We start from the raw sequence: 17,835 nt of genomic DNA, 5'->3' as shown, positions 1-17,835 counted from the left end.
CTGAAGGCATCTGTGTCTTTAGGAGTGGGTGGGCACCCGCAGCTCAGAAGTTAGGGACAGCTGTAGCCCTGAGACCCTGTTTCTTACGCTGGAGAGAAGCCAGGCTGCAGTGGGTGGGTACGGGTTGCCCAAAGCTTGAAATTCAGCAGAGGCCAGGAGCTAGAGACAGGACTCTGCTTTTGTGGAAGGCAATGCTCTTCAACTTGTCTCTTTACACACCATGTGTCCTCCACATGGAGGATATCCTCAAAGTGCGTCTAAACTAGCTTTAATCTGGCTTGCTCTGCTTCCAGCAGCAGCAGTTTAGACTTCAGCACTTCAGCACAGGCTTTGCTGCTCCAGACTCTGATTCCAGCTATGTACCTCGTTGCCTGCCCCATCTCCAGACCATGACACTACATCTTTCCTTCTGTCATACAAGACATATTTAAGCTAATGTTGATATTCCAACCAGAGCTGGTTTGTCCTTTTGCTTGCAATGTTGACATGTTTTCTGTTGTATTTTTTTAAGACATGAAAAAGCTGTTGCCCCACATCTCCAACCTTCAGAGAGGGGGAAATAGTAACAACAGAAAAATGGTCCTGATATTTCTAAGGTAAAAATAGACTTTTGTTCAGATGCACGTTCCTTACTGTAGTAGGTCAGTTGCGCGATGCTCCTGCCACCATAGCTGAACTCGCCAAATAATTTGGTACGGAACAGATGCCTTGCAGTCTCCTGGTCCAAAGCAGGGACAACCTTGAGGTCCTGTTAGGTTGCTCAGGCCTGTGTGCAGTCAGGTTTTGAATATCTCCCAGGACAGAGATTTCACAATCTCTCTGCGCCTCATTTCAGTGTTTGGCCATCCCCATTCTGCAGAATTTTTTCTCTTTACATCTAACAGGACTTTTTTCTTGCTGCAGTTTGTGCTTATTGTCTCAATTTTGCTGTAAACTTTCAAGAAAGGTTTGGCTGTCTTCTCTGTCTCCCCCCATTAGGTACTTGCAGACAGCTGTAGGATCTCCCTGGAGCCTTCTCCTCTTCAAGCTGAGCTATTTTCTCAGCCTTCCCTTGTGCATCATGTGCTTCAGCCCCCTCATTTTAGTGGCTCTCCACTGAACTGGCTCCAGGATGTCAGTGTCTGTGCTGGGGAGCCCAAAAGTAGACACAGTGTCCAGATGTAGTCTCACAAACTGCCTCATGGAGGGGAAGGACCACTTCTCTTGACCCTCTGGCCGCACTCTTGCCAGCGCAGCCCAGCACACAGTCAGTCCTTTTCACTGCAAGCGCACGCTGCTTGCTCATACTCAACTTGTCCATCAAGTCCTTTCCTGCAAAGCAGCTTTGCAGGCAGGCAGGACCCAGCTTGTCCTGCAGCACGGGATTACTCCGTGGCAGGTACAGCACTCTGCCTTTGCTGAACTTCCAGGGGTTCCTGCCAACCTTGCCCTTTGTGAAGACAGGTACGACGTTTGCCTTTTTCTAGTCGCCAGGAACTTCTCCCGGCACCAGGAGAGAGAGCAGCTTTGTGGTCACGTCGTCTCCTACCGATAAATCCCACGTGGTCCCGTAGACTTGAAAAAGCCCAGACAATCTGCTTCAGTGGTCTGCAGCGCAGTCTGCTGCAGCGTGGGTGGGTGATACTCTGTGGCCCCAGACCCCACTGCTCAGCACAGGGAAGCCAAGAACAGACCATGCCAGCAAAGCCCAAGGCAGAAAAGTCATCGAGACCCCTGACCTTTTCCACGTCCTTTGTCACTCTGCCCCGCTATTTTGTTCTCCATTGGGTCCGTGTTTTCCTTTGCCTCCCTTCCACTGCTAATGTATCTGTAGAAACCCTTCGTGAATCTTCTGGTGATGAGAGATGAACCTGCACGCCGGTGGTGGATTTTGTTGTTCTTGTTCTTGTCGCGTCTGCATCTGTTTTCCCTGGCATCTAAGTTAAAAAAGCTAATTTTGCTGAGTTAGAGCAGCTGCCACTTCCCACCACAGTAAATTAAGCTTTCAGAAGACCTCATCTTTGGAATTACAGTTCTGATCATAATGTGGATTTTAATAGTCAATTGAGATGCTTATTAAATTATAACACTGTGCATTAGGACCGTTCCTGTACTGCTGGAGAAATTTTGATCATTTAGTTTTTATTAGTTTTGTGATTTAATGAAAGGAAAACATTAAAACTAAAAGCCAAATGCAAAACAGCTGTATAAAAATGTTCTATAAAATTCAGGAAACTGACAGACATAGCTGTAAAAATGCTTTGTGAAGACACAGCCCCTCTTAAATGCCATTAATTTTAATAAAAAGATGAATGCCACCATCAGTTTTCCTAGAGAAGAAAATCTCTCCCTCGTTTCTTTTGCCAGGTTCATGAAATTCAGTCTGCACTGTAGTGAAGCTTATCAACAGATTTGAAAATTATTCACTCTGGACTGTTTTGGGGTTGGGTTTGTTTTTAATAAAAATCAGATTAAGATGCAAAGGACAGGGTTTTTCATACATGTCCACACATGTATGTTTTTAGAGTGCATCGCTACACCACAACCAGCTGTCATGCCATTGATGTCACTGTGTGGTTCTCAGCACTGCAGCCCAGAGTGGTGCCAGCAACGCCCGAGATCAATCTTCTGTTGTATTAAAGTTTGATCGTGGACTGCATTAGCGTGAGGGTACAAATAAAGGGCAGTCGCCTCAACCACCCACTCCTCAGTGCCAAGGTGGATGAGGTATCCTGAATCATTTTGGGGTGTGATATAACAGGGTGGTCCAGTGACAGGGCAGTTACTGCATAAGCCAGTATTACTGGATATTACTGGTAGTATTATCAAGATTACCAGAGAAGCAGTAAGTAAAAAGGAATAATTGTATTCAATGCACAGAGAGATTAGTTTTTTGAGGTTCTTCTTGTTTAAAAATGCATATATATATATATATGTACATAAGCATGTATTATGTATGTATAAAAGCATCTTAGTTCTCAAACTCCTAAATCAGTAAAGCAAAATCACTTACTACTTTTTGCTTATTTTTTTTCAGGTATGAAAGACACCTTTGCATAAGATGCTGTCAAACACATACCAGTGGAAGAAATATCTATGTTGGAAACAGGTCTGTGTCAGAATTGGCAAGTGTAGTGTTGTTGTTCTTTATCTTTTCGATGGGACTCTTACTTGAATTTTGAAACAAAGATTTATTGAGGTTCTTGTTTCAGTTTGGATTGTGAAGGTAACTGCAGTGTATATCTGAATTGTAAATACACCTTTCAGTGCAGTTCTAATTAGGACTTCAGTAATAAAACTGTTACTCGTTTCTTTTTTTTTTTTTCCTTCCTCCTCACTTGAATTTGATTTGAGGGACTTTTATTAACTTTCTGTTTACCTATGACTAAGAGTTTTCCTATAGCTCAGGAGTCAAAGGTCTGATTTTGTTGGCAATGAAGGGCTGGGTCCTGTCACTGCTGCTGCTAGTTGTGCCTTCACTGTGCCTGTACGCTTGCCTCTGTGACTACACCAGATTGTATTGAGGAGTTTTTTCTGGATTCCTAACCTTGTTTGTCCCACTTCTGTGAACAGCCTGTGTTTTGTTGTAGCCTCTGAAAAGAGTGACTCCACCGAGCATACGTGGAACCACTGACCATAAGAGCTGTAAACAGGAATGCACCCCCGTCCAGGCAGCTGCCACAAATGGACTATGTAAGCCTGCTCTGGTACATCTTTATTTAAATTACTGGGAGTTTTGCCACTGAGTTTTAAAGGGAATCAGCTTTTAAGATACAGGTTAAGTTCAGAAGCACCTCCTATCCATGCCTTGGCTTCTGTTTATCTGTAGCACTAACATGAAGCTTAGTATATTGACAGCTGAGTTTTTGATCCGTCAACACGTCACCTCGGATTCCAGCAAAACCTGTGGCACAATGAAGTTAAGCCTCCTAAAGTAGCTGTGGTGCAGAGTTTTGGTGCATACCCTATCATCATGAGACTGCCCGGAGCAACAAGGGACTTACTCTTGATGGTGTATCTTTGGGATCAGGGCCTGGCTGGATTGCTCATGAGCAAGGGGTTTATGAACAAACTGGCAGGTATGAAGATCTATCTGCGTACGTTGGGTTGGCAAAATAATGCAAATTCTTAGCAAAATTTCCTTCCACTCCTGATGCTGCTCTCCAGCTTATATTATTACAGTGTATTTGTAACTGGGTTTGCTGCCCTCAGTTTACCACTCCTCTCTCTTCTCCCGGCTTTTTCATCCAGATCCCCAACTTCTCCATCTCCTGGGAGAGTAGGTGAGAGAGCAGCCTGCAAGGCTGGACCTGGAGCAGGCAGCACACTGCCTTCCTCCCACCTTCATCCTCCTCGGAGCTCTTACTTCTTTCTCCAACCTCCCTGCTATGTCACAGTCAGAGATGAATCCCCTTGGCCCAGGGAAAGGGGAAAGATGAAGGACAGCAAATTCCAGCAGGAGATACCCCACCTTCCAGCAGCATCGGCTTCACGGTGTAGGGCTTGAAGGATGAACTGAGTGTCACACTAATGCCACAAGCTAGTCTGAACCATGACACGGGGGGCCTGAAGTCCACTTTGCAGAAGTGGTGAGGCACTACAGTGCAGTGGCAACAGGGACATGTGCAAAGATGATGAAAATCATCTCCTGAACTGTGCTGCAGGTCTTAGTTATGGGGCTGTTTTCAGCCCCTTAATACTGTTGTCCTCAAATGTGTCAGTTGATGCGCTCATGGTGTTAATGAAGGCAGATGAGAGTGTGCCAAGGACAGTGTTTATTGAATAAGCCACTTTTAAGCATATCCCAGCTTCAGGGGAACACCAAGCCTCTACAGCTTATTTTTTGCAACCTCTGTTTGCAGCTGCCCATTTTTTATGCTTCTTTCCCCTCTCCCTACCCCAGGTTTTCCCCTCCGGGCTTTTTTTTCCTCCCCTCCCACCTCCCCAGGTGCTGCACTGTGACTCCTTTTGTTCCTTTCCCTCTTTTCTTACTCAAAAGCATCAGACCTGTCCCAGAAGGCTGCACAGAAAGGCCACCCAGCACAATACCCTGCCTTGCAGGCTGCAGACATCCCAGATCTCTCTCAGTGCAAATGAGGTACTTGGGAAACACGCTCTGCCACCACGCTGGGGTGACAGTGGAGCCATAAAAATCTCTCCAAACTGGTTCGTGGAGGGATGAGGCAAGCTCTGACAGCCAGGAGATAAAGAAAATATCCGTGCTGGCTGTGGTCTGTGCCCAAGACCGCCAAGCATTGCTCTCTGCACAGGGCTGATGAAATCCTTGCAGCTCAGTAACTGCTGGCAGAGAAGGGGAAAAATACGGGAAGGCGGGGAGGGACGTGCAAAAAAAAAGCATGTGCTGAGCTTTCCCCACGTACGTCCCAGCCTCCAGCAGGCCCTCCCATCTGCAAACCCTGCCAATTTACCCTTACAGGCTCCCAGCAGGGTTTCTGCAGCCCTTCTGAGCATGCACGGCTGCTGGCGCATGTGCAGCCGAGGCGAAAGCTGCAGACGCCAACAGGGCCCCGCTCCTCTCCGGCTGTGTTTGTAGGGTCAGGTTGGTGACAGAGCTCTCCGACTGCCCGGACACAATGGAACAGCACGGGAAGCAGTCAGGGCCGGCAGCTCGGCTGGATGCCATCCTCCGGCACCTCTCCCCACGGCTGGGAGCAACCCCTGCTCCCGTATCCTTTCTGATGTGGGATTGGGGCGGCGGGGAGGGGGGATGTTGTCCCTATTGGGGTCAGGGCTCTGCTTCCCCCACCCCAGCGAGCTTTGCCCATCGCCCCTGCAGCCTGCGTACTTGTGTGTGCGTGGGTGCCGAGGAGGGGTTCGGTGGTGGTTTGCCCTACAAGGACACCCTGCCCAGGAAGGACACAGAGGCGAGGTCCCTGCCATGTGCCCTGGTTATGGGATGGTGACGTGCAGGGGGGCTGTGCCCCATGCAGCCCCTCGGCAAGCGGGGATGCAGCAGGGCAGCGCTTCCCCTGGCAACCCCGACTGGTGTTTTGGGGTCAGCACCCATCCCACCCCAAAAACATCTTGCTGCCTGGTACTTTCTCCATCAGCTTCAGCCCTGCAGCCTGTTGAGTGCTGGGATGTGCATCTGATGAGCCATCCACCTCTTGGCAGCACCCCATGGCACATCTGCCCCAGCACTGAGCAGGGGGGTTACCTGCAGCGAATTTTCCTCCTAGAGATTTGTGGGTTTGGGGGAGATGATAAACTGCAAGGTTTAGCAATTGCACAGCAAGTCTCAGACTTGGTTGAGAGGTACAGACTTGACTGGTAGACCAGCAGCAGGAAAAACTTCAAGGTTTGGTTTGTGAGTGGGAAATGAGGTGGAAATGTTGGAGGCTGCCAGCTTTATGATGGGTCAGAGAAAGGAAACCAGGGCAGAATAAAGTTTTCACGTTGGTCTGTCCCATGTTTCCAAAAGTTAAATGAAGGCTGCTTGCTGATAGTATTTTTAAAGCTGCTGCCGTAAATCTTGCTTTAAAAAAAAAAAAAATTAAATGCTGCTGATTCTTGGTGAGAGCTGAATGCTGACAAGTTACCTCTGAATTATAATAAATTGACAGAGGATGTGATCAAACAGGATGTAGAAGTCTTCAAATATATTAAAAATATGAAGACAGATGGATAGTAGTTGACTCAGACTGCCATTAGACAAAGGTGCAAGTAGGAACGGTGGTGGCTCCTTCCCAGCCAGTGTACCTCTTGTTCTCAGTTGTCCAAGCAACCCAAACTTGTGCTTCGAGCGATGTAAGGTGGCAAGAGCAAAACTGGTGAGAGGAAGAGGTGCTACAAAGCCTGGGAGGAAGGTGTTCAAACGGAGTCCAGCGCTTGGTGGACTTGTCTGCTCTCCCCCCGTTCTGGGAGGTGGAGGTGTGCTGAGGAGGGCACCACAGCTGGGCTTCAACCAAGTGCCTGTGTCTCCATCAGTTGTCTGTGGACATTCAGGAGCCTGAATGGCCAGGAGTCCCATTTTCACTGAAATTGGACCTGAAATGTGGTGTGTGGAGCAGTTGGGGAATCCCTTGCTCTGGGACCTGCTGTGGTGGTTTCCACCTGGTCTCCCCATGTCCTCTTCTTTCTGTCTCCCTTCTATCAAGTTCTCAGCACCTTTTCCTTCCTCTGGCTCATCATTTTTGCTACACATTTTTGCATGTGTCATGCTTCTTCTCCCACCACTGTATGTGACTCTTGACCAGCTAATGTTTAAGCTTCCTGGTGTAGGGACTGTAGTCACAATTGTGATGAAACCTATTTCTTATTCCAGAAACGTGCATGCTTTTATGGCACATTTAAAAGGTAGTGGTGAGCAGTAAGGTCTTTGGTTTACATAAAACCTTGAAGCACAGGGGGTCTCCAAACATGCATGTGCAGATGCAAAGATCTGCATGAAAATGCTCTTTTTTTTGTCCTTGCCCCTGGGTGAGGCTTCAATACCATGCATGAAGCTCTTGTGAGGCTTCATTAGCAAGTGGGGTTTAATTGCTCTGTCATGAGAATGCCTCTCTCTGCATAGCAGAATGCAACTGTGTTTATTTAGACCTGTTGAATTGAGGTGGAATACAAGCCCATAGCTCTCCTCTCTTTGTGCTCTCCCTATCCAGTTTGGGAGGGACCTAATCTCTGCAGTAACTGGAGAGAACGTGAGGGTTTGCACCACCGCATGGGAATGTGAAGTCCTAGGTTCACCCCCATATGACTTCTGGCTCCAAATTTGGGACACCTATGTTAGGAGAGGAGAGATGGAGAAGCACCCCCAGGAGGCAATGCAGGTTTTGGGTAGGAGCATAGGGAGGGAAATTGGGCAAGTAAACATCTCCACTGAGCATCTCATTGAGTGTCTTGATGTTCTGGGAGATGAATTGAGGCCTGTGGATTACTCTGGAGTCTCAGGCACTTTGTACTGACTTCTATATGTGTGGACAAGGCCGTATTATGCTGTTATTTTATACTTCTCTGCCAGGTGTGTAACTCTGAAGGTGGGAGAGATGTTTTTAGAAGCAAAATAAACAAGAACATGAATTGAATGTCCAGCACAGTATTTATCTTTAAGATGAACCACATTGTAGGATTCAGGACACGTGTATAGGTGTTCTTCTACTCTGTTGTGCTTGAGCATATAGTCCTTAATTTCCATCCCAGACAAGTGTTCCTACTTCAGCCCAAGCTAGTGCTGCTCCTCAGCCAGGGAATTTTTGGTAAGCTGTATCTTCCTTTGTAGAGATAAAAAAAAAAACACCTGCAGAACTCAATTGTTTTTTCCACCCTAGCACACATGTTGATCACTAGGTATTGTGTAGCCTTTCATATTGCGAGGGTATATTCTCCTTTGTTTAACTGTAGTTTAATAAAAAAGCTTAACCGTGCATCTTGAAAATGTCTGAGCGGATAACCTGACTGCAGAGACTATTCCCGTGTGCTTCAGTATCGCTGTGGAGAGTGAAGCTGCTGAGGACCGATACCAGCTTTCCTGCTCACTTCTCCACTTTGGGAGGGCACAAAGGGGATGCTTTGAATTCTGTCACAGAAGTAGTGGGTGGCTGTGGGCAGAGATGCTGCACTGCCATGGACATACCATGCCAGCTCTGCTGGGGCATGGGAAAAGCCATACACCTGCAGAGCCGAGGTGGACATGCAAGTGGGGAGGGTTTCTCACTGATTCTCCCCAGCAGCCTCTGATCCCCCACATGTCACCATCTTCCTGCCAGGTCTTGCCATCGGTGGTCCCATTGCTCTGCCCAGCCCTACTAACGTGTTTCTCCTCTGTGTCTCAGCTATACCCTGGACAATGATGTCCTCACCACAGAGCAAAGGCAGTTCTATGAAGACAATGGGTATCTGGTTGTTAAGAAGCTTGTTTCTGACGAAGACATTGAGCGCTTCAGGTACGGGGCACTTGCCCAAGGTGCTGGGGGGTCCTGTGTGCAACAGCATCCTGAGGGAGCTCTGGGAAGCTGGAGGAATCTGGACTCTCCCAACACGGACATTCCCTCTGCTTTGCAGGAAAGAGTTCATAAGGATCTGTAAAAAAGAGGTCAGTGTACCAGGAGCTATGATTATGAAAGATGAGTCCCTGAGATCCCAGTACGGTCAGTCTGAAAAAGTAGTTAATAAAGTACAGGACTTCCAGGAAGACGAAGAATTGTTCAGATACTGTACTCTGCCAGAGGTAAAATTATAAAAAAACAACAAAAAGGGGGATGGTGGTGGAAGAGTCTATATGAATGTTTTAATGCCTATGCGAAGAAGCTTTTTTTTGTTCCACTAAAGCTTTACCCTTTATCCCTTAGAGCCCCTGTATGTCACTCCCGTAAGTACATATGCAAGGAAGGAATATCAAGCCATCTTTTAAGAGTGTTCTGCATGAACATGGGATGGATGTTGGTCAGGGCAGAAGACTTAAAGGAGTGCTTCTCTGCTCCTGTGGTGCGGAGCCAGTCAGGAATGCGACTAGCCCAAACCGTGCCAGGCTAGTAGGACAGATCAGCAACATTTTCTGAATGTCTTTTAATCAGGCAAAGCATCTGCTCTCTGGGCAGGTCCAGCTGTGTAGCCAATATTCATGTTGTGGCAGACAGCCACAGCTTTGTGGAAGTATGACTCTCCCCATCTTTTCAACCCCACCCAGCAGCCTGCTGCACCATCTTCCATCTTGGCCTCCTACCACCATGGCTGTTTGTGTGCCATGCCAGATCCTGCCTCCCGTCCTGCATCCCTCCATCCCAACCTCCTCCTCCTGTACCCTAGTCCTCAGCCAAACATCCAGGGCCCAGTGCTTCCTCAGCAATCTTTCCTCTTGTCTTTCATGCTTCTAATTTTTTTTTTTTCTAATATTTTCTTCCCTGTAGGTCCTCAAATATGTTGAGTGCTTCACAGGGCCAAACATCATGGCAATGCACACCATGCTGATAAATAAACTTCCAGATTCTGGTAAGGAAAACTTGGATAAGAGTAAAATAGAGAAATTGTTGTGTGTATGCTGTCTATCTGGCCAAAATTGAACTTAGTGTTTTAGAAAAGCTCTTTGGAAAAAATGAGACAAATTAAAACAAAGTAATGTTGAAAATTTATGAGGCCACTTTGGTAATAGTTTGTTTTCTTTTTACCTTGGCTTAATGAGATAACATTTCTTATCTTTCAGTGTTCAGTGGATATTTGTTTGCTAAAGATGGTGGTTGTCTTGGCTGCAGCACTCACATGTTTAAAGTGGGGAAGCAAGCTCCCTGTTCAGCCAGCTGTACTTGCATAAAGGCCCAAGGTTTAAAACATGACATGCTTTTTAAGCCTGACTTTTCAAACGTGTTGAAAACAAGTGCTTCTGTGGACCCCGGTAAAAGGCAATAAATACAGAGATCATCCTTTGCTTGGAGTTTATATGCTCCTGACCTCACTGACAGTTGTTGCACGCTCAGCGCTTTGATATGAAGATACTTGAATAGGTGCCAAAAGAAGGATTTTGAAGCCTGGCTTTGGCTCCTGCTGCTGGAAATTGAGCTCATAATTTATACAAGGGTGATGGGCAGGGAGAGAGGAAGAGAACTGGACTAACCATATTACAGTTTTTCAAAGTAGCTTTGACTCTGCATAAGCTGTTTTGGTTTAGTGAAGTTGAGACCTGAGTTATGTTTCTCATTCTCAAGTGTGCAGCTTCTGAGCAGATACATAATGCACTGAGTTATTAAAATACTGAGTTTGTTCAAGTCATCTCCACTTGTCATCTTAAATACTCCACAGAAGGCTGTGTCATTTTGGTTTGGAAATTCAACAGGAGACCATACATTTTTGAAGTAAATCCAAAACAATAACAGACAGGAAATGGGAAGCTGCTCCATATTTGCAAGGTCTCCATTCAATATCTTTGAGGAGTACTTTAGGAGAGGTGCAGATCTCAGGAGAGTTTTTGAGACTGCCCAAAGTCTAAATATATGGCAAACAAGGCAAGTGGAAACATCCTAACTATATCTATTTGAGGAGCAAACTCAATGGGAAAGTAAATATATAAATAATATATAAAAGGCTGTTTGGGTGTGGATGATATGTTTCAATTTCCAGAGTGGGAAAAGAAGTAACAAACACAACTTTGGAAACATTTGTTTTTGTTTAGACTTCATGGCAAAAAGCCTCTAGGGAGAAGGCTAATAGAGTGCTGGGTAGACTGTCTGGGGAGGCTGCAGTCCATAAATTGAGATGATTTTTTTTTTTTTTAAAGAAGGCTAAATAAACATGTGTTGGATGCAGCACAGACAGGGTTGATTTTGCTTGCAACACAGCAATAGATCCAAGTGACTACAGACATCACGGCTGTTTGGAAGTCTTTGTACCGAGAAAGGTTTCTGCAACACCGTTCTGGTTAAAGTTCACAAAGCTGGAGAGCAGCCAAAGCAAATGGTGAAAACTTGGCAGGGAGTTGGTGGTGGTGAAGGCCAGCAAAAGGAGTCTTCTGAGGGATCGCGCAGCCAGGCAGCCTCCTGGCATTCACTGTGTCCCCATGCCATTGCTGACCCAAGAGCCACCGCTGTGCTCTTGGTCCACCCTGGGATGGGCTGTAAGCTAACCCATTTGGCTTCCAAGGCAGTGGTGGGCTGGAGCAGACACTGAGTACACAAAGTCTCTCCAGTGGCAAGCAGCAGCTTCTTAGGACATATCACAACAAGTGCAATGGTTTAATGGGAAGGAAAAGGCTGTGTCACATTTGTTGAGGTTGAAGGTTTCAAACCTGTGTTGCAGATAAACAGACTTTTCTCCACCCCATGCATCAGGACTTGCACTATTTCCCCTTCCGGCCCGCGGCCCGCATCGTGTGCGCCTGGACCGCCATGGAGAGGGCTGACCAGGACAACGGCTGCCTGGTTGTGCAGCCAGGGACGCACAAGGAACCCCTGAAGCCTCACAGCTATCCAAAGCGGGAGGTAGATCGTCACAGGGGACTTGGGAAGGGCGCGCATGAGAGGACCACACTTTGGCTGGGGAGAGCTCACCGTGGAGTGATGATGCGCAGGTCAAAGCTGAGGTGTTCAGGGATGGTTTTTCTGTTTGTGCAAACGTTGACTTGTTGCTCTGGGAGAGAGTTACTTGGTTGGCCTCACTCTGTGTAACCTGGGTAGATTTGCCTCTGTTCCCACCTTCACCTAGAAATTGTCCAGCGTGTCCTGGCATAACGGCATAAACACATGCAACTGTTTTCCACTGCCCTTGCCAAGTCTGAGGACTCTTTCTCCTCCTGTGAATTTGTTCCTGCCTGGTGAGCATGTGTACCGTCCCAAAGAGGAGAAATTGGATAGTAAACAACTGGATGCAATTAAATATGAAGTGGTATCTTCCCCTTATGAACGGATGTTTCCTGACCTGGCCTGGTGTTGGTGATGGTTATACTGGGAACAGAAGGCTGGACCCCAATATGGCATCAGGCCACACTTGTGGGATTCCCCAGTGCTCTTCTCTGTTCTCTCCAGCTGAGAAATGTTCTTAATTGTCTGAATCCAGCTTCAGAAAATAGAAAAAGCATTATTTTGTTGTACCTCAGGCTTGAAGTAGGAAGACTTGTAGACAAGTGTGCAGGGTCTTAGTTGGACATACCGAATACACTGTCCAGAGGAAAGCAGATCAGTAGCTGTCCCCGCTGTCCCTCACACTGAGAATCGGCACTTGCTCTAATTTTAACCGAGTGATTTCAACTCAGCCTTTTTTTCTAGGGTAAAGCCAACAAACTTTTCCATGGGCTGCTTGATGAGGATGAGAAGAGTCCCAGGGTTCACCTTGTCATGGAGAAGGGAGACACGGTGTTCTTCCATCCCCTGCTCATTCATGGCTCTGGGATAAACAAGACATCAGGTTTCCGAAAGGTAGGAAACCATCTCTTGATATAGCTTTTGATATTTTTATTTTTTAAAACTGATCAAACTATCCCCCCCCTTCCAAGCTCATGAAAATGTGGATGAACTTTTTAATGAGTTTTTAGCTTCCTAATATACTTTTACACTCTTTTCATTTTTAAACATCTCTTGTCTTTTGGGAGAAGAGCATGCTGTGGGGCTGCTTGAGAAAAACAGAGCCAGAGTAGTAATTAGGTGTTGAATCTATGTTTGAAGCATGGCTGGCTGGCTGGCTAGACGTGCTTTTTCAGTAGGTGCTTTTCAGCTGTCCCAAATATCAGGAGCTTCTCTAACTTTCTTCCCCTTTCCTTCCTGGTATCTCATCTCTGGATAGCAGGAGCCTCCATCATCCAATAAATAATATTTATTTATATGATAACACAACCCAATTTTCTATTATAGATTTGATTACACATCTTCTATTTATTTTGCATCATGATTCTTTAACTGAAACAGGCAAAAGTGCCCTCCTTTGGAGGCGTGATCCTTTCTCAGAAGTGTATTCATCCAGGCGCATAAGGGAACTAATTGTAGCCTCTACTGTAGGCACTGGTAGCAATGCAGATATTTCCCCTCATGCACTGCAACACAGGCTGCTCTATTTTTATTTTCGTTTACCTGCATCGACTATTATATGGCCTGTTCTTTCAGCCCCAGTAGTAGTTTGCTGGTGTGGAATTTCTTCCTCCTGCAATCCTGAAAGCAGACAGGACATCAGTTACCGAAAGTCTCATCTGCTGGCTCTTTCCTGGCTAGTGGAGCAATAGTCCTGTTTAGTATCCTGCAGAAACACAAGAGCTTCCTCATACTGTGCCAAATCCCAACATTTGTCTGCTTTGGGGTAAATCAGTGAGTATCCTGGATCTCTCTGAGCCAGGTTATGGTCCAGCACCTTTTAAGGTCTGGTGTGATCTTGCTTACAGCTGGCATAGCTCATGTAATGAAAGAACAGCTTTTTCCGGTGGGGCATTTCTATTTATTTCCTCTAGACTCTGCTTAAACAAGAACTGATTACAAAGTAAGTGGTTTGATATGACTATCTGGGCACAGAAAGTAAGAACCCTTACTGAACACACAGGTCTGCTCCCACTCTGACTTTCCCTATTCCCACTCTAGTTGCTGATATTCTGAGATCAAGTAGTACGGTTCATGCTGGGGGACTGTTTGGGAGAGGAGGGAAGGAAGAAGAGCATGTCAGCAGGCAAATTTCTCCAGTGGGACATCCTCAGGAGAGCAGGAGTGCTTAGAAAGGAAGAAGTAATTTGCTGACATGATCTGTAAGGAAGGGGTGGGGTATCCATGATCTGGGATGCACGAGATTTTTTTCCACTGGTCGTTTGTAATCAATGTGGTAGTGAGTGATGCCCGATTTCCTCACGCAGAGTATAAGCTGTCACTTTGCCAGCTCTGAGTGCTACTACATTGATGTTAAGGACACGACCCAAGAGCACCTGGAGAAAGAAGTGGTAGAAATGGCTCACAAGAAATACAACACGACTTCTGTGGAGCTCAGGGTAAGACTTGGCTATATGCCCTTTGTTACAGTCCAGGTCAGTTCCCTTTCCTAAGTCTCTCTTGTGCAACAGATTTGTGCTTTTTGCTCTGCCCAGTTTGGCAGATCAAGCTGTGCCAAGCAGAGGTGCTTGGCAGAATAAAAGACCTGGTGTTCACAGGATGACTGGCAGGCTTTTTTGGGGCCTTTTTTGTCATAAGGCTGCTTCTTGCTATGCCGGAGAAGTGGCCTTGCTCTCTGGGCAGCCCCTTCCCATCCCTTGAGCTCTGGAAGTTCCTCCTCCAGCTCTGCTTGTCAAAATGGGTTTTGTGAGCACGCCTTGATCCCTTCCAGTGCCGGCTGAGTTGATGGAGATTAAATCAGCACTTCATTATGCGACTGCAACTGATGATGTAGCATAAGTGAGGAGGAGCTGCAGACTCTGCTGTTGCGATGGCTCAGCTCTGAGGCTGCTCACGTGCACTTCTTACACCATTTGAGGGGGTCTAGACTTCGCCCCACTGGGTAGCAGTGGAGAGGGCTAACATGGCAAGGCAGGAATAGGTGAAGTCTATGCAAGTTTTGCCCTTCACTGCATCTCCTGATTCACTTGTTTGTTGTGGGGAGTGTGTGTGAACCGCAGCTCTTTGCAGTTATATTTGGACTGCGCTATGTAAATAGGAAGACGTGGTCATCTCTTGCCTTGAATTTGCAAGTATAAGAAGGTGCAATGAATTCAGTTCTTGTCCATGGTTTGTATGTCCACAGTTCTTACAGTTTCCCCTCTGAATGGCAGGTGGATTTTCCTTTTAAAACAAGTAGCTACATCTCACTGTAATAGTAGACTGAATTTTTTTGGTTAAATATAATCCCACATCAATTGTTTAGACTTGGGGCTACAGCAGGTATGTCAGCAGTGATATACATCTGCCTCAAAAAAAAAAAAAAAAAGAAAAAGGGAGTAAAGGACTCTTGCTGAATAACTGAAATCATTGTGTAAAACAGAAAGCAAATCTACATTCTTGAGGGATTCAGCCACTGAAAGAAAAATAAACCTTGTTATTGGGGTGGAACCGTTATGAATTTCTTAATCTGCAGCAGTTCTCAAATATGTGCATAGCCAGTGTCAAGGCAGTAAAGTCTAGATATAACAGTGATTTTCTTTTAAAATTTACATATTTTACAGATGTTACAATATCTAGGGCATTCTGGAAGAGAGGACTTTCTTTTTCACCTTTGGGGTTTTTGGTGTGGTTTGGTTTTTCCCACAGTGTGGCTGGTATGGTGGGGTGTCCAGCTGTGTTTTGCAAGCCTGATCTTACATGTTGTCTGTAAAGTTACAGCTTTCTTGACTTTTGGTACCTGGAGTTATTTAGGTACACAGTGAAATCCAAAGTGATGCGTAGCGAGGCTCTCTCCTTCTCGTGAGTGGAAATGAGGTTGTGCCCATAGAAGCCTCAGATGAGTCTGTGTGTTTTCATGTAGCTTTAAGGTTTTTTTTAACCAGAGTTGGACCTTTCTCCCAGAGGAGTACCCAGCTCTTATGTTTCACCTTCACAAGACCAATGATAAGAACTAAGTAATCCCCATACAGGGAAACTGAGGTTGGAGCTTGCCCAAGACTTACCTCCATGAAGCAAACACCGGTGGTGGTCTCTGCTTTACAATCTGCAGCAATGTCTGCCCAGCACCTGATTTCTGGCTAAGGGCTTGCATTCATATCCGTTATTTCCTGCTGGTTTCTGCTGCACAAGGAACATCACTTGCTCATGGGCAGCAGTATGCGAGGTGTAGTCCGTTGGTGAGCTTTTTTGATCACCCAAAGGCGCACAAGGGAGGCACTGTGTGCACAAGAAGGCGAGGGTGACTTCTGCAAGGGTAATGTTCTCTGTGCTGCTCATGTTTCCTCTTCTGCCGCCTTCCAGAATTGAACCATGGGCATCTTACCATCTGTGTAACACCTGCAAACAACCTGCCTCCTGGGGGTGGAGGTTGCACCTCTTCCTCAGTTTGTGCTGTATTTTTGTTCTTGATATTTAGGATTTGAAATGATATTCAGTAAATGTTTTGGTATGTTTTTATGGGTAGGTAGCTAAGCTGAGAATGCTGTATCTATTTCCATCTCTGTAAACTGGAATCCTGGTCACTGTTTTTGCTGGCCCTTAAGGCTTTTCCTTTGTCTCTTTTTTTTTTTTTTTTTTCTTTTAAGGATGTTTGGGAATTCCGAGCACGGCTTGTGCAAGGGGAAAGAATTAACCTGTAGAACAACCTCTGAAGAGCAGGGTGGAAAACACATGCCTGAGAATGAGCTTCTCTGATCGGAGAGTGCAGACCCTGCCTCAGCAGGCAGAATTATGTGTGCTTTGTTGACCTCTGTATTGGTAACTCAGCCAAATGCTGCATCACAAAACATTTTATAGTAATACAAAATAATTGCACTGAGGTTGAATGTCAAAGAAAACCTAACCTAGAAGAACAGATTTGCTGTGGTTATCTTAGACGATTGCAGAATTAAGGTCTTGAAAGAACACCTTGATTTTCTTGGTGTTTTCATTGCTGTTTTTTAAAAGTTTCTCACATGACATACCTTTGGAACAATGCTGTACTAACATAAGATTTTATGCAAGAATTTATGCAAGGGTGTGTTTTTTAACGTTTCCAACTTCTTTTTCTGCCCAAAAGAAATAAAATGAATCAGAGTTTCACACAAGCTCAGTATGAGCTCACATGGGAAGTTATTAGTACAGCTGATGAAGACGGGGATATTGGTACCAGCAGAATCAATGGTGTAAGGAACTGGATAAAGGGGAAGCAGCAACCACTCACATGGAAAAATGGGATTGATGGGCTGCAACATGATCACTAGTAGAGTTCCTCAGACATGACCTGGTGTGGCATCATATCTTACCGAGCAGCGCTGGCACAAATGAAGTATGTGGCTGACAGGGTTGGGAGCTACTGAGCCAGCAAATCAACCTCCCATTGGCCTTGTACAATGGATCCAAGGCTGTGTGAAATGAAGGAGTCCTCCTTTGAGTCTGGTAGGTCTGGGAAAAGGTGCCTTTTGGTGCTGCCAGGTCGGGGAATCAGTTGGATGCTCCTCAGGATGCACTGGTGGCAGAGTGGAGCGATGTGCACTGAAATGGTCCTCTTGCCATCTCAGCCAGACCCAATACACTTTCACAATGTTTTTCCTTGCTTTCGGAAAGATTCTTTTGCTTTCAGAATCTGTTTTTGAAATACAAATTAAATCAGCGCAAAACTGCATTCAAAGGCTGTGTTGTTGTGTTATTCCTGCCGCTCAGAAATTCTGGTGGTGGGTGCATTGTTGAATACCCCAGTGCAAATCATCAATCTTCGGCTCTTTTCCAGTCCCCCCTTCCACCTGAAGACGTGCTAAAACAGCAGCAAAAGCTACACTGACGGGCTCTCATGGCTCCTTCTGCTCTGTTATCCTGCAGCTTGGGCGGTCAC

The 17,835-nt window shown here is 46.0% G+C and overlaps 2 protein-coding genes across 3 annotated transcripts in view; one reads left to right on the top strand and one right to left on the bottom strand.

The window, feature by feature from the left end:
• Positions 1–17,835, bottom strand: part of PRPF18 (pre-mRNA processing factor 18) — a 222,468-nt gene that overhangs the window by 125,318 nt on the left and 79,315 nt on the right. The gene's annotated exons all lie outside the window — the stretch shown is intronic.
• LOC104320261 (phytanoyl-CoA dioxygenase, peroxisomal) lies at positions 5,419–17,628 on the top strand. The gene is made up of 9 exons (XM_009922371.2): positions 5,419–5,666; positions 8,140–8,195; positions 8,772–8,882; positions 9,001–9,166; positions 9,846–9,927; positions 11,725–11,906; positions 12,690–12,839; positions 14,252–14,383; positions 16,571–17,628. Exons 1-9 carry the CDS (start codon positions 5,574–5,576, stop codon positions 16,622–16,624), a joined length of 1,026 nt encoding a protein of 341 aa, XP_009920673.1. The 5' UTR covers positions 5,419–5,573; the 3' UTR covers positions 16,625–17,628.

Source organism: Haliaeetus albicilla, chromosome 14 (genome assembly GCF_947461875.1).
Source record: "Haliaeetus albicilla chromosome 14, bHalAlb1.1, whole genome shotgun sequence".
NCBI lineage: Eukaryota > Metazoa > Chordata > Aves > Accipitriformes > Accipitridae > Haliaeetus > Haliaeetus albicilla.
The sequence above is the reverse complement of the archived record's forward strand: the minus strand, read 5'-3'. Positions and strand labels throughout refer to the sequence as shown.